The sequence below is a fragment of the Falco peregrinus genome, chromosome 1 (genome assembly GCF_023634155.1).
Source record: "Falco peregrinus isolate bFalPer1 chromosome 1, bFalPer1.pri, whole genome shotgun sequence".
Lineage (NCBI taxonomy): Eukaryota > Metazoa > Chordata > Aves > Falconiformes > Falconidae > Falco > Falco peregrinus.
Window position 1 is genome coordinate 93,827,541 of NC_073721.1, and position 16,045 is coordinate 93,843,585.

The 16,045-nt window shown below is 37.8% G+C and overlaps 1 protein-coding gene and 1 long non-coding RNA gene across 11 annotated transcripts in view; one reads left to right on the top strand and one right to left on the bottom strand.

Moving 5' to 3' along the window:
• WDR20 (WD repeat domain 20) overlaps nucleotides 1–15,556 on the top strand; it is a 48,124-nt gene extending 32,568 nt beyond the window's left edge. Inside the window, exons 3-5 of one of the 10 annotated variants that reach the window (XR_008745698.1) lie at nucleotides 1,980–3,257; nucleotides 7,938–8,110; nucleotides 14,567–15,556. Coding sequence is in view for 5 of the 10 variants with exons in the window: in XM_055795355.1 (XP_055651330.1) it covers nucleotides 1,980–3,257; nucleotides 7,938–8,024 (1,365 nt within the window). In the remaining 5 variants the exon portion in view is untranslated. Of the gene's footprint in view, nucleotides 1–1,979; nucleotides 7,884–7,937 lie in introns of those variants that run through there. The other 9 variants (XR_008745707.1, XR_001227372.3, XR_008745700.1 and 6 more) reach the window with 9 other exon arrangements.
• Nucleotides 6,158–8,307, bottom strand: LOC129783805 (uncharacterized). The gene is made up of 3 exons (XR_008745715.1): nucleotides 8,230–8,307; nucleotides 6,427–6,570; nucleotides 6,158–6,286 (listed from the first exon to the last, which is right to left on the bottom strand). It is a non-coding gene; the product is annotated as an uncharacterized LOC129783805 (long non-coding RNA).
• Nucleotides 15,557–16,045: the final 489 nt, after the last annotated feature.

Consider the following 16,045-nt stretch of genomic DNA (forward strand, 5'->3'; position numbering starts at 1 on the left):
TCTCGTAACGCATCTGCCAGTCATACCAACTTCAGGTCTTGTTTTGTTGTGGTGCAGAAGTATGTGAGCCCAGTGGAAAACTCTGAAAACTTCAGAAAGCTGTTTCAGAGTGTTTATCTTCCTGCTGAATTTAAAGCTCTGCTGGTTGAGGATGGGATGAATTGTAGTCACTTGCTACTTACCAGCTTAAAGTCTCTGCATCTGTCTCCTTGAGCTAATCGTTCGCATTGCAGATGGCAATCTTAGGTTTTGTTCATAGCCTCTTTGAAGTGAAGACCAGGTTTCTGTATGGTATTGAAGACCGTGTAGCCCAACATGATTATGGACTTAAAATGTCATTTCTAATAGAAAAGTTGAGCAGCTGCTCTTAGGAGTAGAGGTTGTATGTCAGGTTGAGCTGCTGTAGTAGAGGAGAGCAGCGGTAATGAGAAGACTGTTGCCTATAGCAGGCCAGCGGGGCTGATGTTCCCTGTCCGTATTCTCTTGGAGTGTACCAGGTAACTTTCTGTTGAATATTTCTGGTATCATCATTACTGAGACGGGAATGATATTTATCAATGAACACATGACAAACTATTTAAACTATTTAAAATATCACAACAGAAGCTAAGAATACCTTACTTCGAAGCTACTGCATTTGAGGAAAAGTTCCCAGATTGTTACATCTCTCGGCTCTCAAGTACAAAAGAGATGACGAGAGAGGCTTCCTGATCTTACCTGAGGTTGACAGCAGCAAAAGTATATGCAAAACTATCTAAAATGACCAGGTACTGCTTTCCAGTGATAGTTATAGGCCCAGAATGCATAACAGTCAATGTATTATGCATTAGCTCGAGTTTTTTTGTTTGTGATAAACAGCATAGCAAGGTTTTGGGGAGGGATTTTTTTTTTCTTCTTTGTGTTTTAGTGCTTCTTCAACACTGGTATTTCCTTAGGCTCTTTGCACTTGCATTCTAGCTTTTTGTGTAGCTCAGCTCTTCTTTCAGCCTATGATCGATCTATGCCAAATACAAATCTTGAATGTGCGTGTAAAGAATTACTTATCTCCGAGTTGCAGCTGCGTGATTCCATGGCTGACTTGGTAAGTTTTAGACGTCCACCAAAACTACACTAGCAAACTCAAGGAGTGAAATTTTATCTCTCAGTTCTTACAGCATTGAAGACATTGTGATCAGGATTCTTTTTTTTTTTAATGTGTGTGTTCATTCTTTTGCAGTGATTGCTATTAATATGTTTTTCTTTAAAGGAATCTTCTTAATCAGGTGGTAATTGAGAGTATTGACAGGTCTTTGGCTAATAAATGGAAAGTAATTGGAGTGTGGGGATTCCAAGGTGAAGAGTACATTGTACTTTCAGAATTCACTGATCCACGTGCATTAACTACTAACTTCCCAGCCACACGGTAACAGGATCACTGTGTATGTAGCTTTTCCTCCCTCAGTCAGTGAAAGCTGGTAAAGGCTCCTGAAGCCTCTTTGTTTCTGGTTTGGTTTTTTTTTTTTTCCCAGAGGATGGATTTTGTTTGTGATTTCAGATAAAACCAGAATCTAAATTTACTGTTGTTGCTTTGTAACCTGTTTGCTGCGTATTACAGATGAGTAACTGCCTTTTTTCCCTTTAGCTCATTCTGTGTTTTCTTGATTATTTCCTTCTCACACTCTTCATGGTGAAAAATAAACCTAAGAACACTACCTTTAGATTCATAACAACAGATTGGCTTGATTGAAGTATGTTCATTGTAGAATGCGATTGGACCATAATAATAACCCTTGGTAGCACTTAGTCTAAAAATAATTTCCTCTTCACTGCCTGACAAGAGAAGTTTTTTGCAAATGCAGTAACATAGCTCCTTTATAGAAAGCCCAGTTCACTTTGCTTAAGTACTGTTCTCCATCCCCCCAGAAAGACCAGATTTATAGTTAATCGTTAAAACTTTAACTTTCAGACTTTCTGATGTGTATCTTCTTTGTTTTTCACAGAGACTAATAGACAAGTCCAGAGTAACCTGTGTAAAATGGGTACCGGGTTCGGAAAGCCTTTTCCTAGTAGCTCATTCCAGTGGCAATATGTACTTGTATAACGTGGAGCACACTTGTGGTACCACAGCCCCGCACTACCAGCTACTTAAACAAGGAGAAAGTTTTGCAGTTCACACTTGCAAGAGTAAATCCACAAGAAACCCTCTGCTTAAATGGACAGTAGGTGAGGGTGCCCTGAATGAGTTTGCCTTTTCCCCAGATGGGAAGTTCTTGGCATGTGTGAGCCAGGATGGTTTTCTTCGTGTGTTTAACTTTGATTCAGTGGAATTGCATGGTACAATGAAAAGTTACTTTGGAGGACTGCTGTGTGTGTGTTGGAGTCCTGATGGGAAATACATAGTGACAGGTGGAGAGGATGACTTGGTAACAGTTTGGTCTTTCGTGGACTGTCGAGTAATAGCCAGAGGCCATGGACATAAATCGTGGGTCAGTGTTGTTGCGTTTGATCCATATACCACTAGTGTAGAAGAGAGTGACCCGATGGAATTTAGCGGAAGTGATGAGGATTTCCAAGACCTTCATTTTGGCAGAGATCGAGCAAATAGTACGCAATCTAGGCTGTCCAAAAGGAACTCTACAGACAGTCGTCCAGTAAGTGTTACATACAGATTTGGTTCAGTAGGCCAGGACACACAGCTGTGTTTGTGGGATCTTACAGAAGATATCCTCTTTCCCCACCAACCTCTCTCAAGAGCAAGGACACATACAAATGTCATGAATGCCACAAGTCCACCTGCTGGAAGTGGTGGAACTAACCCAGGAAGTAATGGAAACAGTATCACAACACCTGGAAACTCTGTACCCCCTCCTCTTCCACGGTCAAACAGCCTTCCACACTCTGCAGTCTCAAATGCTGGCAGTAAAAGCAGTGTCATGGATGGTGCCATTGCTTCTGGCGTTAGTAAATTTGCAACCTTGTCACTACACGATCGGAAGGAAAGACACCATGAAAAAGATCACAAGAGAAATCATAGCATGGGACATATATCTAGCAAGAGCAGTGACAAACTGAACCTAGTTACTAAAACCAAAACGGACCCAGCTAAAACTTTGGGAACACCTCTCTGTCCCCGAATGGAAGATGTTCCCTTGTTAGAGCCTCTTATCTGTAAAAAGATAGCACATGAAAGACTGACTGTGTTAATTTTTCTTGAAGACTGTATAGTCACTGCTTGTCAGGAGGGATTTATTTGCACATGGGCAAGGCCGGGTAAAGTGGTAAGTTTTAATCCTTAATGCTGCATCAAAGAACTAGAACTCTGAATAGGTAGTTTTCTTGAAATATAAATGAATGTTGAATATAAAATTTCTTTATGCTTAATGTAAAAAAAAAAAAATCCTCAGAGCCATACTTTTGGATACTGCATGCCATATTTCTGAATGATTTGAAGTGTCTTGGATACAATTATTAAGTATAGTTGCCTTCCAGCAGAAGAAATAAATACTGTGCATCTAAACTATTGATCAGTGTTCTTATACTTAAACATAACCACAATATGGTGAAAGCTATTTATGTAAAAATTGAAGTAAAACCTGTCAATCACTAAAATAATTATAATCCTTCTAATGTTTTCTAGAAAATACAGCACTCCCAATGAGTAGCTTGTGAAAAGCTGCTGCTTTTAAGTCTAATGTGAAATGTGAGCCTCTGAAAAAATTAAAACCAAAGTGTTTTATTCCTCCATACTTTTCTGTGGTGGCCTGCCATTAATGTAAAACCACTTCTTACGAAGACATTAGCCATTTTATGCACAGAATTGTGCGCCCTTTACTGACTGCAGTTTGTGCTCTTGAAATTGTATTATCCAAGGAACTCTAATTTTAGCTAGGTCTTGCTTTATGTATTTCTTAAGTTAGGGAAAACCATGCAAGCTTTCTCTTAAGTAGTTTCAGTGCTATATTGCTGTCAGTTTTGTTAGGCAACTCGATCATTGACAAGCTCATGCTTTTGGATGGCACCTGTTCTATCAGTTGAACCTTCATTAAAATATATTACTAGTTTTAACTGTTGTTGTTAATGCACTTGAACACAGATAAAACTTTATTTTTCTTCTGTCCAGTGTATAGCAAGCTAAATTTTGAATGAAGCTTAACATGGTGATTATTTCATTAAAAAGTACTTTGTGCTACAGTAGCTTTGTTTGTCAGTAACATTTTAAAGAAGCGCAGCTATAACAACATTACCAGAATTGATCTAGTAAAAAAGAACCATTATTTTTGTGAAAAATTTCTGAAAGGGTATGTAGGTTATCACCTGAAGAAAAAGAAATAATCTGGCAATACCTGAATATTGCCACATTGGGCAACCTAAATGAAAGTCTGATGTTCATTAGGTTTTAACAGTTTGGTTCGTAAATCTGACTTCCAAAGTGGAGGTACTGTATATATTTATATACCACGTCTTCATTGCTATAAACTTTGAAGTAAAAAATAATATTTCTTAAAACTGTTTATAATTTTCTTTGAGATGTTATAAGATTTGTCACAACATAGGTATGCGTAGAGAGCTATGTCCTGTCTGCATCTTAATGCATATTTACAGGTTGAATCTAAAACTAAAAAAATGTAAACCCTTTTCTTGGGAGAAGGGAGGAGGGTGTTACCTAAAAGTATTTTTTTGTTTAAGAACTACAGATCCAGCATCAATTTAAAAAAACAACAACACTCCTCTAAAACACTAAACTATTTAAAATGTTTGTCCTAAATGAAAATACTAAAGCAGTTATCACTTCTGTCACTCGGTGCAATTCACGTCTTATGAATTAACTTTATACGTGTACAGCAGTGCCTCAGATTTCTATTGTGACCTACATTGTCTTTTTGTTTTAAAAGTACTCCTTTGCGTACTACTAAACACTACGCTGTTAAATTTATTTTCAGTGGCTGAGGTGGGTTTTGTTAGACTGGGTGTAACGTAAACATTTTTGTGTATTGACTTTGATTTGGAATATGACATTTCAAATATTTCAGAGATAAAGTATGCAGTACCAAAAATCAGGATTTATGTATTGGCCAATATGGAAAACTTTAATTACAGGTAAGTCATTTTCATGCTGAAGTTAATCACTTTCAAAATTAATATATTGCACACTGATGTAAATGCCATATTGTTTAGGAAGTATTTACTTAGAGGTTTTCAAATGAATTTGTTTTTCTGATTTCACTTGCATTTCTAGTGAGCTCACTCTGCTGGTAAAAAACTAAATTTTGGTGGCATGTTTACAGGGCTTTGATAGGAAAATATTTGTGCCAGAAAGGCGTTATGAGCATCCTTTTTGTTTATAGGAAAGCACTTAATAATTTTATTTAATGAAATATTGTCAAATTATAAAACACTCATGGTAATGTCTTTCTTACTGGGTTATATACCATTCATTTCTGTTTCGCCAGCTGTTTTATCCTAGGCTGTCCCATTACTCTGGGGTTTAAAGCTGCTATTTCTAGTCTTCCTTTTGAAGTGTGGGTCCCCAAGTGATCTTAAAACTCCGTCACTTTTTTGTCTGCCAACTCTAGAGTGAAAGCCTCTGAATCTTGCTGCTGCTTCCATTATTGCCTCAAAAGGCCTTCGTTAAATTCACTGCCAGGCTAAAGAAAGAATTGGATGGAAAACTGAAGCAGGCTTGCAGTGTCTTAACGTGATTTCCATTGAGGCAGTGCTACCCTTCCCCTTGCATTTTTAATAGCCATCAAAAGACACAGTGGATAATTGGACAGTGTATGACAAGTTTTCTTCCTTTTTCTGGTTGGGCTGGTGCTGTCTTTAACGGAAAAAACCCCACCCCAACAAAACAAATCCAGAAACGTCTCTTCAGCCATGATCCTTACGATAGTTGATAGGCCGTGCAGTGCTTACAGAGTGTCCTGACAGTTTGTTTATAAACTTTCCGAATTACTAATTCAGTGTATACATGATCATACCTTGAGCTTCCTCACTGGATATACTGTTCTTGCATTACACTTCCAGAACTGTTGTACTAACTCCCGATCAGTATGAGGTGAAGTGAATGGAAAAATTCAGTTAAAAACAAATTGAATGAGGCTCAGGGTTCATAGGTTTTAATTTTTTACTTCATTTTTTGTTAGCCTGTTTCTGCAGAAGAAGATTCAGGGTGGTGAGAAAAACAGGTTGCCTTAACAGGAGTATGAACTTGCTTCTCAATGTGGTGACAATTAGCTGTCGCTTCTCCCCCATCTTTCCCAGGCCCTGATGGGAAACTTAAATGGGGTTACATGGCTGTTGTATTAGCCTGAAAACAGAGAACAGGAAGCAAGGTAAATTTCACAGGCCATCTTTATAGCTACTTCAAACTGAATTACGGGACCTGCAGAAGCAATTTAAAAACCCCCAAAACCAGCCCACAGACCCCCCAAAAAACCAAAGCGGTACCTGGATATGCAAAACAAGTTTTCTCTGAACTTAGTGGTCAGAGGACCTATCTCTGTGGTTTCTGTGTCTGACTTCAGAATGACCCGTTCACCGTCTTGTACAGAGACTCCCTCATGTCTAAATGAAAGTTGCTGAGTAGTTTCCCTGGTGAGAAAGCTCAAGGTAAGATTGGCCAGAAGTATGCACAGGCGGAATGGCAGTGTATAACCTAGCAAGATAAACATGCTACCATTTTGTAAAACAAATGCACATGGAATTTATTTATTTGACTTATTGTACAGGAGAACTTAGATTTAAATTATAACATCCTTGAATTTTCTAGTTAACTACAATTGTAGTACAGTATCATGTTTTAGTATGACTTCTGTTTTAGTGAAAGTACTTAAACATTCATGTACTATATTTGAGTGAGATGAGCAGCTATACGTACTAATTCTTCCTCAATGGAAAGGAGCATTTCATCATTACAATTGAAGTTCAATTGCTGGTATTTAAGTACTATCAAATAGATTTCTTTCAACGTGATACGGTATCTGTATAAACTTCAGGGATGATTATAGTAAAACTGAAACACAGCTGTATGACTTCAGGTTACCATGCGAAAAGTTGAAGCTTTCTGTAATGTGCATAATAGCAAAGTTGCACATGGCATACCCGCATTATCGGGGTGAATTTAAACCTAGAGAACACTGGTGTGATATTTATAGCAAGGTATGTGTGTTTGCACGTGTGCGTGTGTGAGAAGGTGTGACTAGTGGCTCCGCTAAAGCCAGGAGAGATCATAACCCTGTAAAGGCTTTATGATGAGGATGTCTGGATTAGGAAATAACATGACTTTTACTAAACACTTTTTAGAAAACCCATGTTCTGAATTATCACCTCTTAAAATTTGATTATGTACTTGGAATGACTGTATATGTCTGCCCCTTTAACAACATAAAGCTACTAAATTAATATTTAAAATGCTGGCCTGCTTATGTTACAATAATAAATTTTGTGTCAGTTAATTTACTGTCAATTTACATGTAAAGATTAAACTATTTTTTTCTGCATTTTATGAATTCTGTATGCTGGAGTTTGTTAAAGATTGACATGTTAGGTGATACTGTACAAAATTGTATTGACTACCTTTAGTGAAAATCAAAAGTAAAATTCATATGTATTTCCTTTTTACACTTCCATCTAATTTCTTGACAACTTGAATAAATTTCATAGAGCCTTTCTAACATGACCTATTGTTAATTTAACTGTTGCAATAATTAAGCTTTAAGAAGTATTGTTGGTATATTTATAATTTTAAGAAGATCCATGTTTGTTTCATACTGCTTATTTTTAGCTGTACTATTGTCACTGTTACAGCTGAAGAACTTTACTAAATACTTGACATTACAAAATAACTTGCTGGGGTTGTCCTCTGTATACTGATGTTAAATAAAAACGTGTGATTGAACTGTAAATGTAGATAACTTTCAATAGTCCTTTCCACACTGGAGTGTTAATTTATCTTGCAGTCCTTAGGTGGTCTTACGCTATCACACTGTGCTGAACAAACGGCCACAGTGAAAGCTGTTAACCTGCCGTACTTTAAAGAAAGTTGATTGCATCCTGTAACCTGCTCTGAGTAAATGTTTCACTTCATCTCAAGACGGTGCACACGTTTTGATGGTGAAATCTTGCTGATAAGGTCATTTCTCATTATACTTAATTTTTTAGGACTAGAGTTATATGAAATAGCATACTTGTCAAACTTACTTAGATTCAGTAAAACACTGACACGAATGTATCTAGATTTTCTCTGCCTACCTGTCAAGCGGGAGCTGAGGCAGAGCGTTGTCATTCCTTCTAGGACTCTACAGGAGCTCTTTCCTCTGCGGACCCTGGTGCAGGGTCATGTTCTTTATTCCAGCTTTAGATTGTGACATTTACCTAATGAATGCTGAATTTACAGCCACGAGGATATGGCTTACACGGATGATTCAGGCATTTTCTGTCTAGAAAAATGATGGCTAGTCTAGAACTAAACTTGCCTGAACTGAAACTAAAAAACTTGGGCTGCAAAATTTCTTGGAACCTGTTTAGGTGAAGACGTAAGATGTTGCCCTTCCATCTGAGTGGTTAGGGATTGTCACCCTTGCAGCAGTGGCTGGGTGTTAACTGATGAAGGACATACATCAACGGACAATCAATCCACACATACAATCAAGGACAGACAAACAAATAATATTTACTGAAGTGTTTCAAAGGCACTTTTGAGAAATTTCAGTGAAAAAGTCTAACCAAGGTAGGACTCTGTCTCTTAGGCAGAAATAACTGTGTAGACTAAAGCTGAGGAAGTCATCTTTCTTACGTGAACTTGGAAACTTTCTGGTACTTCAGTAGGTATTGATTGACCACTATATGTGTGTGATTATATATATATAGATATATATATATATAACAGATATGTATATTTAAGAACAGGTGCCAGTGGAGGAACAAAGTGAAATCCGTCCTGAAAACTTCTGGCAACATCCAGTTACATCAAATGATGCAAGAACTGGTTGGTAAAACCAGTTTCTCAACAGTCAGTGTAAGCATGAAACAAAACTAATTTCCACAGGTTCTGTGGTCATAGGAGTCTTTGGCAAAAGGTGTCTTGAAACTGAAAATGTCATCTTGCTTGTCTTTAATAATGTTGCACACACTTCTCAAGGAAATGACTTGTATTGTCACATTATTTTCTGGCTTTTGAAGTTGGACTTTAGGTAGGTGCTGATCAATCTTCTCAAATTCATTTGGCTCATTTCTTCTTCTGTTAAGACTAACCCAAATGGGGTTGCCTTAAGTCATATGCTTTCCCCTGAGGTTTCCCTGGTTTAACTCAATATCATTATTTTCTAATCTGAACGTTTTAAGCCTTACCAACTTCTGTAGCTTCAGGAAGCTAGAGAAACAACTGTTCCTAAGCATGTGAGCCCTTACAACCTAAATGGATCTTAAGTTCCTATTGCTCGAGTGAGATCGGGGTTCTGCTTGCAAAAGCCTTTTTTTGCTTTTCCCAGCACACAGGCAGTTGCATCTTAATTTTTTTGTTTGTTTGTTTTCTTTTGAACACACGTATCTTCCATTTGCCGATCATACACTAGTCTTGAAGTAATCTTGCCTAATACCACTAGGCAGATCTTTAGTTAGTTTTAGTCTGCTGGTTTTCTAGCAGCCTTGCATTTTCTTTTTGTTGACAATGAGTAAAATGGTGATACAACTCTGTAAGGAGAACTCCTTTATGTACCCAGAAGAGAAGTTGCAAGTGAAACCTCCTTGATGCTACTATATGCGTTTACATGATCTGGTGTCAAATGGTTTAAGCGTTTATACCTTTCTGTAACATAGAACAAAGAAAAGGGAAAAAAAAAAAAGGCAAATGGAAGACAAATAATACGTTTAAAATTCTGTTTAGTGAACATCTAGACTGTGTAAAGATAGGTATCAGCTTTGCTGTATCCCCCTAAATCCCATACAGAATATCTCTCTGTAATGTGTTACATGAATGTTCAGCATGTGCTTCCTTGAACATTCTCAATTAATTCTGATTGCATTAGAGATTAATACCTGATTTAGTGAGTATGTGCTGTTTGGAGACTGACGCTAATAAATGCTGATTCATTTGGATAAGAAACTGCTGGAAATTTTGTTCATGCAAATCTTAAAACCAATTCAGGTGATTTGACTACAGAATTTTAAAGAAAAGTGAAAAGTCTCGTTCCGTTCTGGTGTATTATTATTGCTCAAATACCGTATTGGACCGTGGGCTCTTCTGTCAGGCGAAGGGCTCAGTCCAGATCACTTTGTCAAATGACTCCAGGAATATCCCAGTTCTGGACAAGAATAAACTACCCATGGAATATTCTGCAGATAATAAATACCCATTATTTCATGTACTGGTTATAGCAGAAATGGTTTAACAAATCGGTGCCACTTTTGTATGGGCAGTTGTTAAATCAGCCTTTTTTTTTTTTAATTGGTTGAGTTGCATTAGTGAAGTGTACTATGAGACTTTCTTCCCCGCCCCCGGCATTTGTTGGTTGTTACATTGGACCCTTTGCTTTGTATTTCCTACCTTTCCATTTCAAAACAGAAGGTAGGAGAGATGTGAGGAGTTCTGACGTCCAGCGAGTTACAGGGAGACAGCTGAGCTGTTTTACCGAAGGAGCGAAGGCTGAGTGTGTGCCAAGAGCATCGTGAAGCAGCACCCAGACATTAACCTCCAGGTCCTGCTTACATGTCCAGACTCGCAGTTTATTGTCTAGATCAGTAAAACTACGCATGATTGCATCTTTGGCTCCAATTAATCCTGTCTAATTTAAATGAAGAAAATACTAACTTGGTAGTTACTGAGGGCTTTTTTCATACTTAGTAGTATGTTCCTATGCTTTTTTTTTTTTTAAATACAGCAATTATGTGCTGATCCTCCATAGAATTAGTTTCTTCTGTGAAACTGTGTTTCATATCTTTTGGCTGGAGCATGTCTGAAATACGTAAAAAAAAACCCCAGACCCCCCTGCAATCTCATGAATTGTGAGGAGGGTTGGTCTTAACGCTGTTGCGGGTCTTTCTGACCAGACCACAGCTATGAGTGCCATGAACCTGGGGTGGAAATGACCTTACTGGTCGTATTTGTTACGGCTTTTCATTCCTTCCCACACGAGCCTATCTTTACCAAATACATGAAGTCCTGTGTGTTGGGAAGTCAGAGAACGCACAGATAAATATGGAATAGCCCTAGCAACTCGTGCTGAAACGGGCTTTTCACTGCTCTCACATTGCTAACTGATGCAAGAAAAATGATACTGACCTCTGCAGAAGAGGCACGTTTCGGCCACGTTCCATGGAGATGGCAGATGAGGTAGCACCTACTTGGAGGTCCCTCTCGGAGGTTGCGATGAAGATTGTTTTATCAGATTCCTGACTTGAGTCTCGTAACTGTTCCACTTCCCACCCCCTGCTAGACCCACATGCTGACAAAATCAGGCTATTAATAAAAGACTGCATTTATTTTCAAAACTTTTTGGAACAGTTTCTTAATCTGTTTCTGCTGCTTGCTCAGTGCGATCTGTTTGGTTTTAAGCTTTCAGCTGGTGCACTGTAGGGCACAGCACATCTGCAGTTGTTGCATCTTGATTCTTTCGTGTTTTCTGTCACAGCTGTTAAACTGTGCAGCTTTGCTGTCGCGCTGATAAGTTGCTGCAGCTTTTGTTCCACCTGGATGACTAGACTGGGTGGTTTCATGACAGAAAGCACTGCACTGATTTCTTTATTATTTCTTTACAGGCAGGAGCTTTCTGTATTTTTTTTCATGACCTTTTCTATTGTGTTACTCCCAGAGAATGCAACTACAAATATTCTAGTCCCACACCCTTTGTATTACAGATCAGACTCTTACAGGGTAACTTTTTTTGAGCTGTCACTTGCTTTCTAATGAGTCTTTTTAAAGTTTCCTATGTTACACCAACTGCTTAAGTGGCCTTGCTTGAAAGGCTGTGATATAATGGCAAAATTTTAGAAAATCTTTGTTACTTGGGACCCACAGAGAACACGCACCACTTTGGTAAAACTTCTGTGCCTAAAACCCAAATTCCTATTCTTGCTTTTCTTGTATGAACATCTAAGGTCTAAGATGTCTTGTGAAATTAAGTATGTGGAAGAACTCACAAAATTTCTGCTCTCTCCCACAGAAGTGAAGTTGTGGAATGGCCATTGTAGCCTGGTAAAGTTTTAAGGCAGTACTTGAAAATTTTTGAGACGTCTGTCTGCAGTAGCACAAGGATATTGATCTTGAGATCTTTTCCACTTTGGTGTTCCTCTGGCTTTCCTGCTCAGAGTTGCAGAATTAATTCAGAGCAAGGATTGAAGTGTAAGAAGTAGCTAGTATTTGCTTACTCAGAGCCACCTGCACTGCACTTGTGCTTTTTAAAACAGGGAGTGTTCATGGCCTGGGAGATGAAACCAGGGCTAAGTGACTCCTTGTTCCTAGTCTTGGAACTTGATTTCAGAGTGTCTGGTAATTCATGGGGAACAAGGCACCACACTGAATTTCAGTTTGTGCCACCTGTTTCTATAGGAGTTGCAGGAAAATGAATGACATCTCAGTTTGTTTCCCAGTAAGTGGTTGCATTACAGTGTCAATCCGATATTAAACAGTGCTTGTTTCTCTTCATCTGTATAGCATGGTTATGAGCCTGCTGAAAATGACTTAATATTATGCCATCCCTAGCACTTCCTATGTGCTTATAAAGCACATATTTGCATATAAACAGTTTGGATCAGTGGTTTATTAAAGACTGGAAATAATACGTTTGGACGTCTTTTTCCAGGGTACTTGAAAGTTGCTTAGTGGATGTAATCTTCGGGCAAGAAAGACCTTCCAGTTGCTGCTGGATTTAATAGCCTTCTGAAGAATGCTTCGGTAACGAACTATAGAGTTCTGATTCATCTTCATCATGCTTGAACAAAACTTTCTTGGTAAAAACTTTCAGAAGCGCTTCAGTAGCTTGTTTGCTTGAAAATTCTGCCTTTTTTCACCAGCTATTCCTTAACTAATGGCTAGGAAACTTTTTGTTCTCATCTTGTGAAACATGCCGTGTCTTTGCACATCCTGAGTGTCAAGTTCAAAGAACAACTCACCTCAGCCTACCTCAGCACGGTTTGAATCAGTTATCCACTACATAAACCAGTAAAAATAGTGTTCTAGTTCCTGCAGCTGTGATCTATGGAGGACAAGATATTAAGTACCACGTACTTTATTATTTATAAATGTAACGTAAAATGGGGTGCACATGCAGATGCAGAGCCTGCTATAAATCCTACAAATTTATCCAGATTCATAATGTATCTGAAGTGGTAGATTAGATTTTTATTTTTTATTTTTTTAGAAGGAAGGGTTGTGGTTTTAGTAGAAACTTGATGACGAATCCAGCCAGCCCAGCCTGCCTTCCACCTCTTCTCTCTATGGTCAGGGTTTTCTTCCATCATGACCTTTAGTTCTTGGATCCAAGCAAGAAAGAGCTCCTGTAGATTCTGAAGATGTGACCCAATTCTGTGTTGTATGCTATTTGCTGCCTGAGCTTGTGGAGTTTGATGGATCTGAGTCACAGGATCTTAATTTTGAGGTAAGAACCTAAGCTGGTAGCCATGTAGAGAAATTGCTAAAAGGGTGTTTATTGTGCCTCCGTAGTAAGGAGTTGCACAGCGGTACTCATTGGTGTGCTTCCAGCTTAGCTGCCTTTGTGCTCCTCAGCCTGCTGGCATTTAATTTTATAATTAATGACCTTGCAAGAAGAGTAAATCGGGGGTTTTTTGATACTAAGTTTTTCCTAAATAAGTCTGCTATACAGTTACTTTTATGTGAATGATTAAAAAGGGGCTACTATACATAAATCTGAAATGGAATTTATCTATTGATATCTTATCCGTAAGGTATGGTTGCCTTAATCCAGAACAGGAGCCTCCATCTGGCAAGGGGGGCCGCGCTGTTGTGGGATTTTGTCTGAAATGAAGTCAGTCTCATTTTAGTTGAATGGTGATGTAGTTAAACGAGCTGGTAAAAAAGTTTTCCTGAATGCAAGCTTAAATTGTTATGGGAAATCTTTACTGAACTCTTGCTCAGTGTTTCATTCTCTCAAAATTACCAAAATAACTACTTTGTTAGATAATCTATTTTTCTATTCAAAGCTTGTAATACTCAATAGCATCTAAGAGACTGAGCGGCTCCTTGTATCAGGTTAGGTGTCCAACTTGTTGATACTGCAGTAGGTTTGGTTGTTTTTACCCTAATAAAATGCTGATCATTTTTTGATGTATGATTTTTGAAGTTTCGCAGTTCACAATGACTCAAAAATGCAAGGCAGATTAAATCATGTGCTGGGATCAGATTCACCATGTGTCATAAATGCACACGCTTTCTTACTTAGTGAAAGCTCTTTTGTGTGCTGCTTGACCGACACAATAGCAGCTTAGATTCTTTTGTAGGAAAGAAGGTGCTGATGCCTAAAGTAAGCAAGCGGTGGTAAAAATAAATTATACTCATTTTAGCTTCAGGCTAAGAACTTTATAAAATTAATGTCAGGTTCTCTTGCTGGATTAATGTAAACTGCTTTGTTTGCAGGGTTTATTGTCATCCCAAAACCAGGCCAATTCTCCAAGTGGAACTGTAGTATAGCCATCACACTACTGCTAGCAAATCTCTGAACGCAGGACAAGAAGTAATGACAGTGGAACCAGGAGCTGTTCTTCAGGCAAAGAGCATCACAAATTATAATGTGGCAGAGTGTAAACATGGAATTATGTGAATCACATAGTAATTTGCAAAGGAATAATGTAATGGGTTCTTACTACAGCTAATACTGCTAGGCTGCTCACCCAAGGAAGAGTTTTCATTATTTTTTTTTTTAAAAAAAAAGCTTCCTTTGGTGCTGCAGGAAAAAATAGTAACATTTTTGGTTTTCTTTATACTTTTCAAGTTCAGTGTAATTTAATCTCTCTATATAAATAATATAAATAGAAGATATATATATATATAGTGTAAAATAAAGTATGTTTCTTAAATTCAAGTAAGTTCAATGGTTAAACTAGTACTTCACCATTGTTTATTTTGCACTGATCTTTTTAACCAGAGATGACTAGAAGACAGCCTGGAATGCACTCATGGAAAATGAAAGTGATTACTTTCTGGCTTCAAAATGTTATTCAGGAAGATGGATGCTGCAATCATAGATTTTTAAAACAGAATTGTTTTGCACTTGAATAGTTTAATGCTAATAGAAATTACTTTAAAATTGGTGTCCAAACACCAGAAAAACTATGTTGTGGAAAAAAAGATCCTTTGTATCTATTAAACATTTATTTTAATATTGTTGTTTCCAACTGCAATCAGCTCTGTATTATATGTATAAATAATGTAATTCAGTGATGGGGGAGGGGAGTAATGGGTCATGACACTAGAAATTCTCATTCATTTAAGGAAGTGATATTTCTAATTCAGAAAATACATATTAAACTCTCTTGAATATGCATTTGTTTACTTTCTGTTCAGATTCAATCACTTTTGATGTAATCTAATCCTTTGTTGAATTAAATGTTTGGTACAGAAATACCATCTCAACTTTGTAGAACAAATTCCTTTCAAAAATTTCTCATCTAGAACAATGCTTCATAATTAATATAGCTGAATTTCAATTAGGTAAGTGAAATAACATTGTTCTGTTCTCATTGTTAAGGGTTTGTCTTTAAATACATCACACAGCAGAAGTCTTGCAGACAAGCCAACGTTGTGGGACAAGGATTTTGTAATCACATAGTCCTGTATAATTGTCTTGGGAGTTGTGAAATGAAAGACCCAGCAGTAGTAGATGTACACACTTTCTGACTCGACAATCTAAAATTAGGTCAATATATTGAAGCAGATGTGTTTGAGACAACTCGTTTGTCTTACATCAGGCATCTCATTTATAATTCAGTGCGCTTAAACGGCTCAGTGTTACAGAGACAGACAGGCCCCCGTGTGTGTATAGCTTAAATGCTGCGTGCCTGAACACGCGTTACTTTTAATCAGTCAGCAACAGAACACTCACATTGTTTTCAGTAG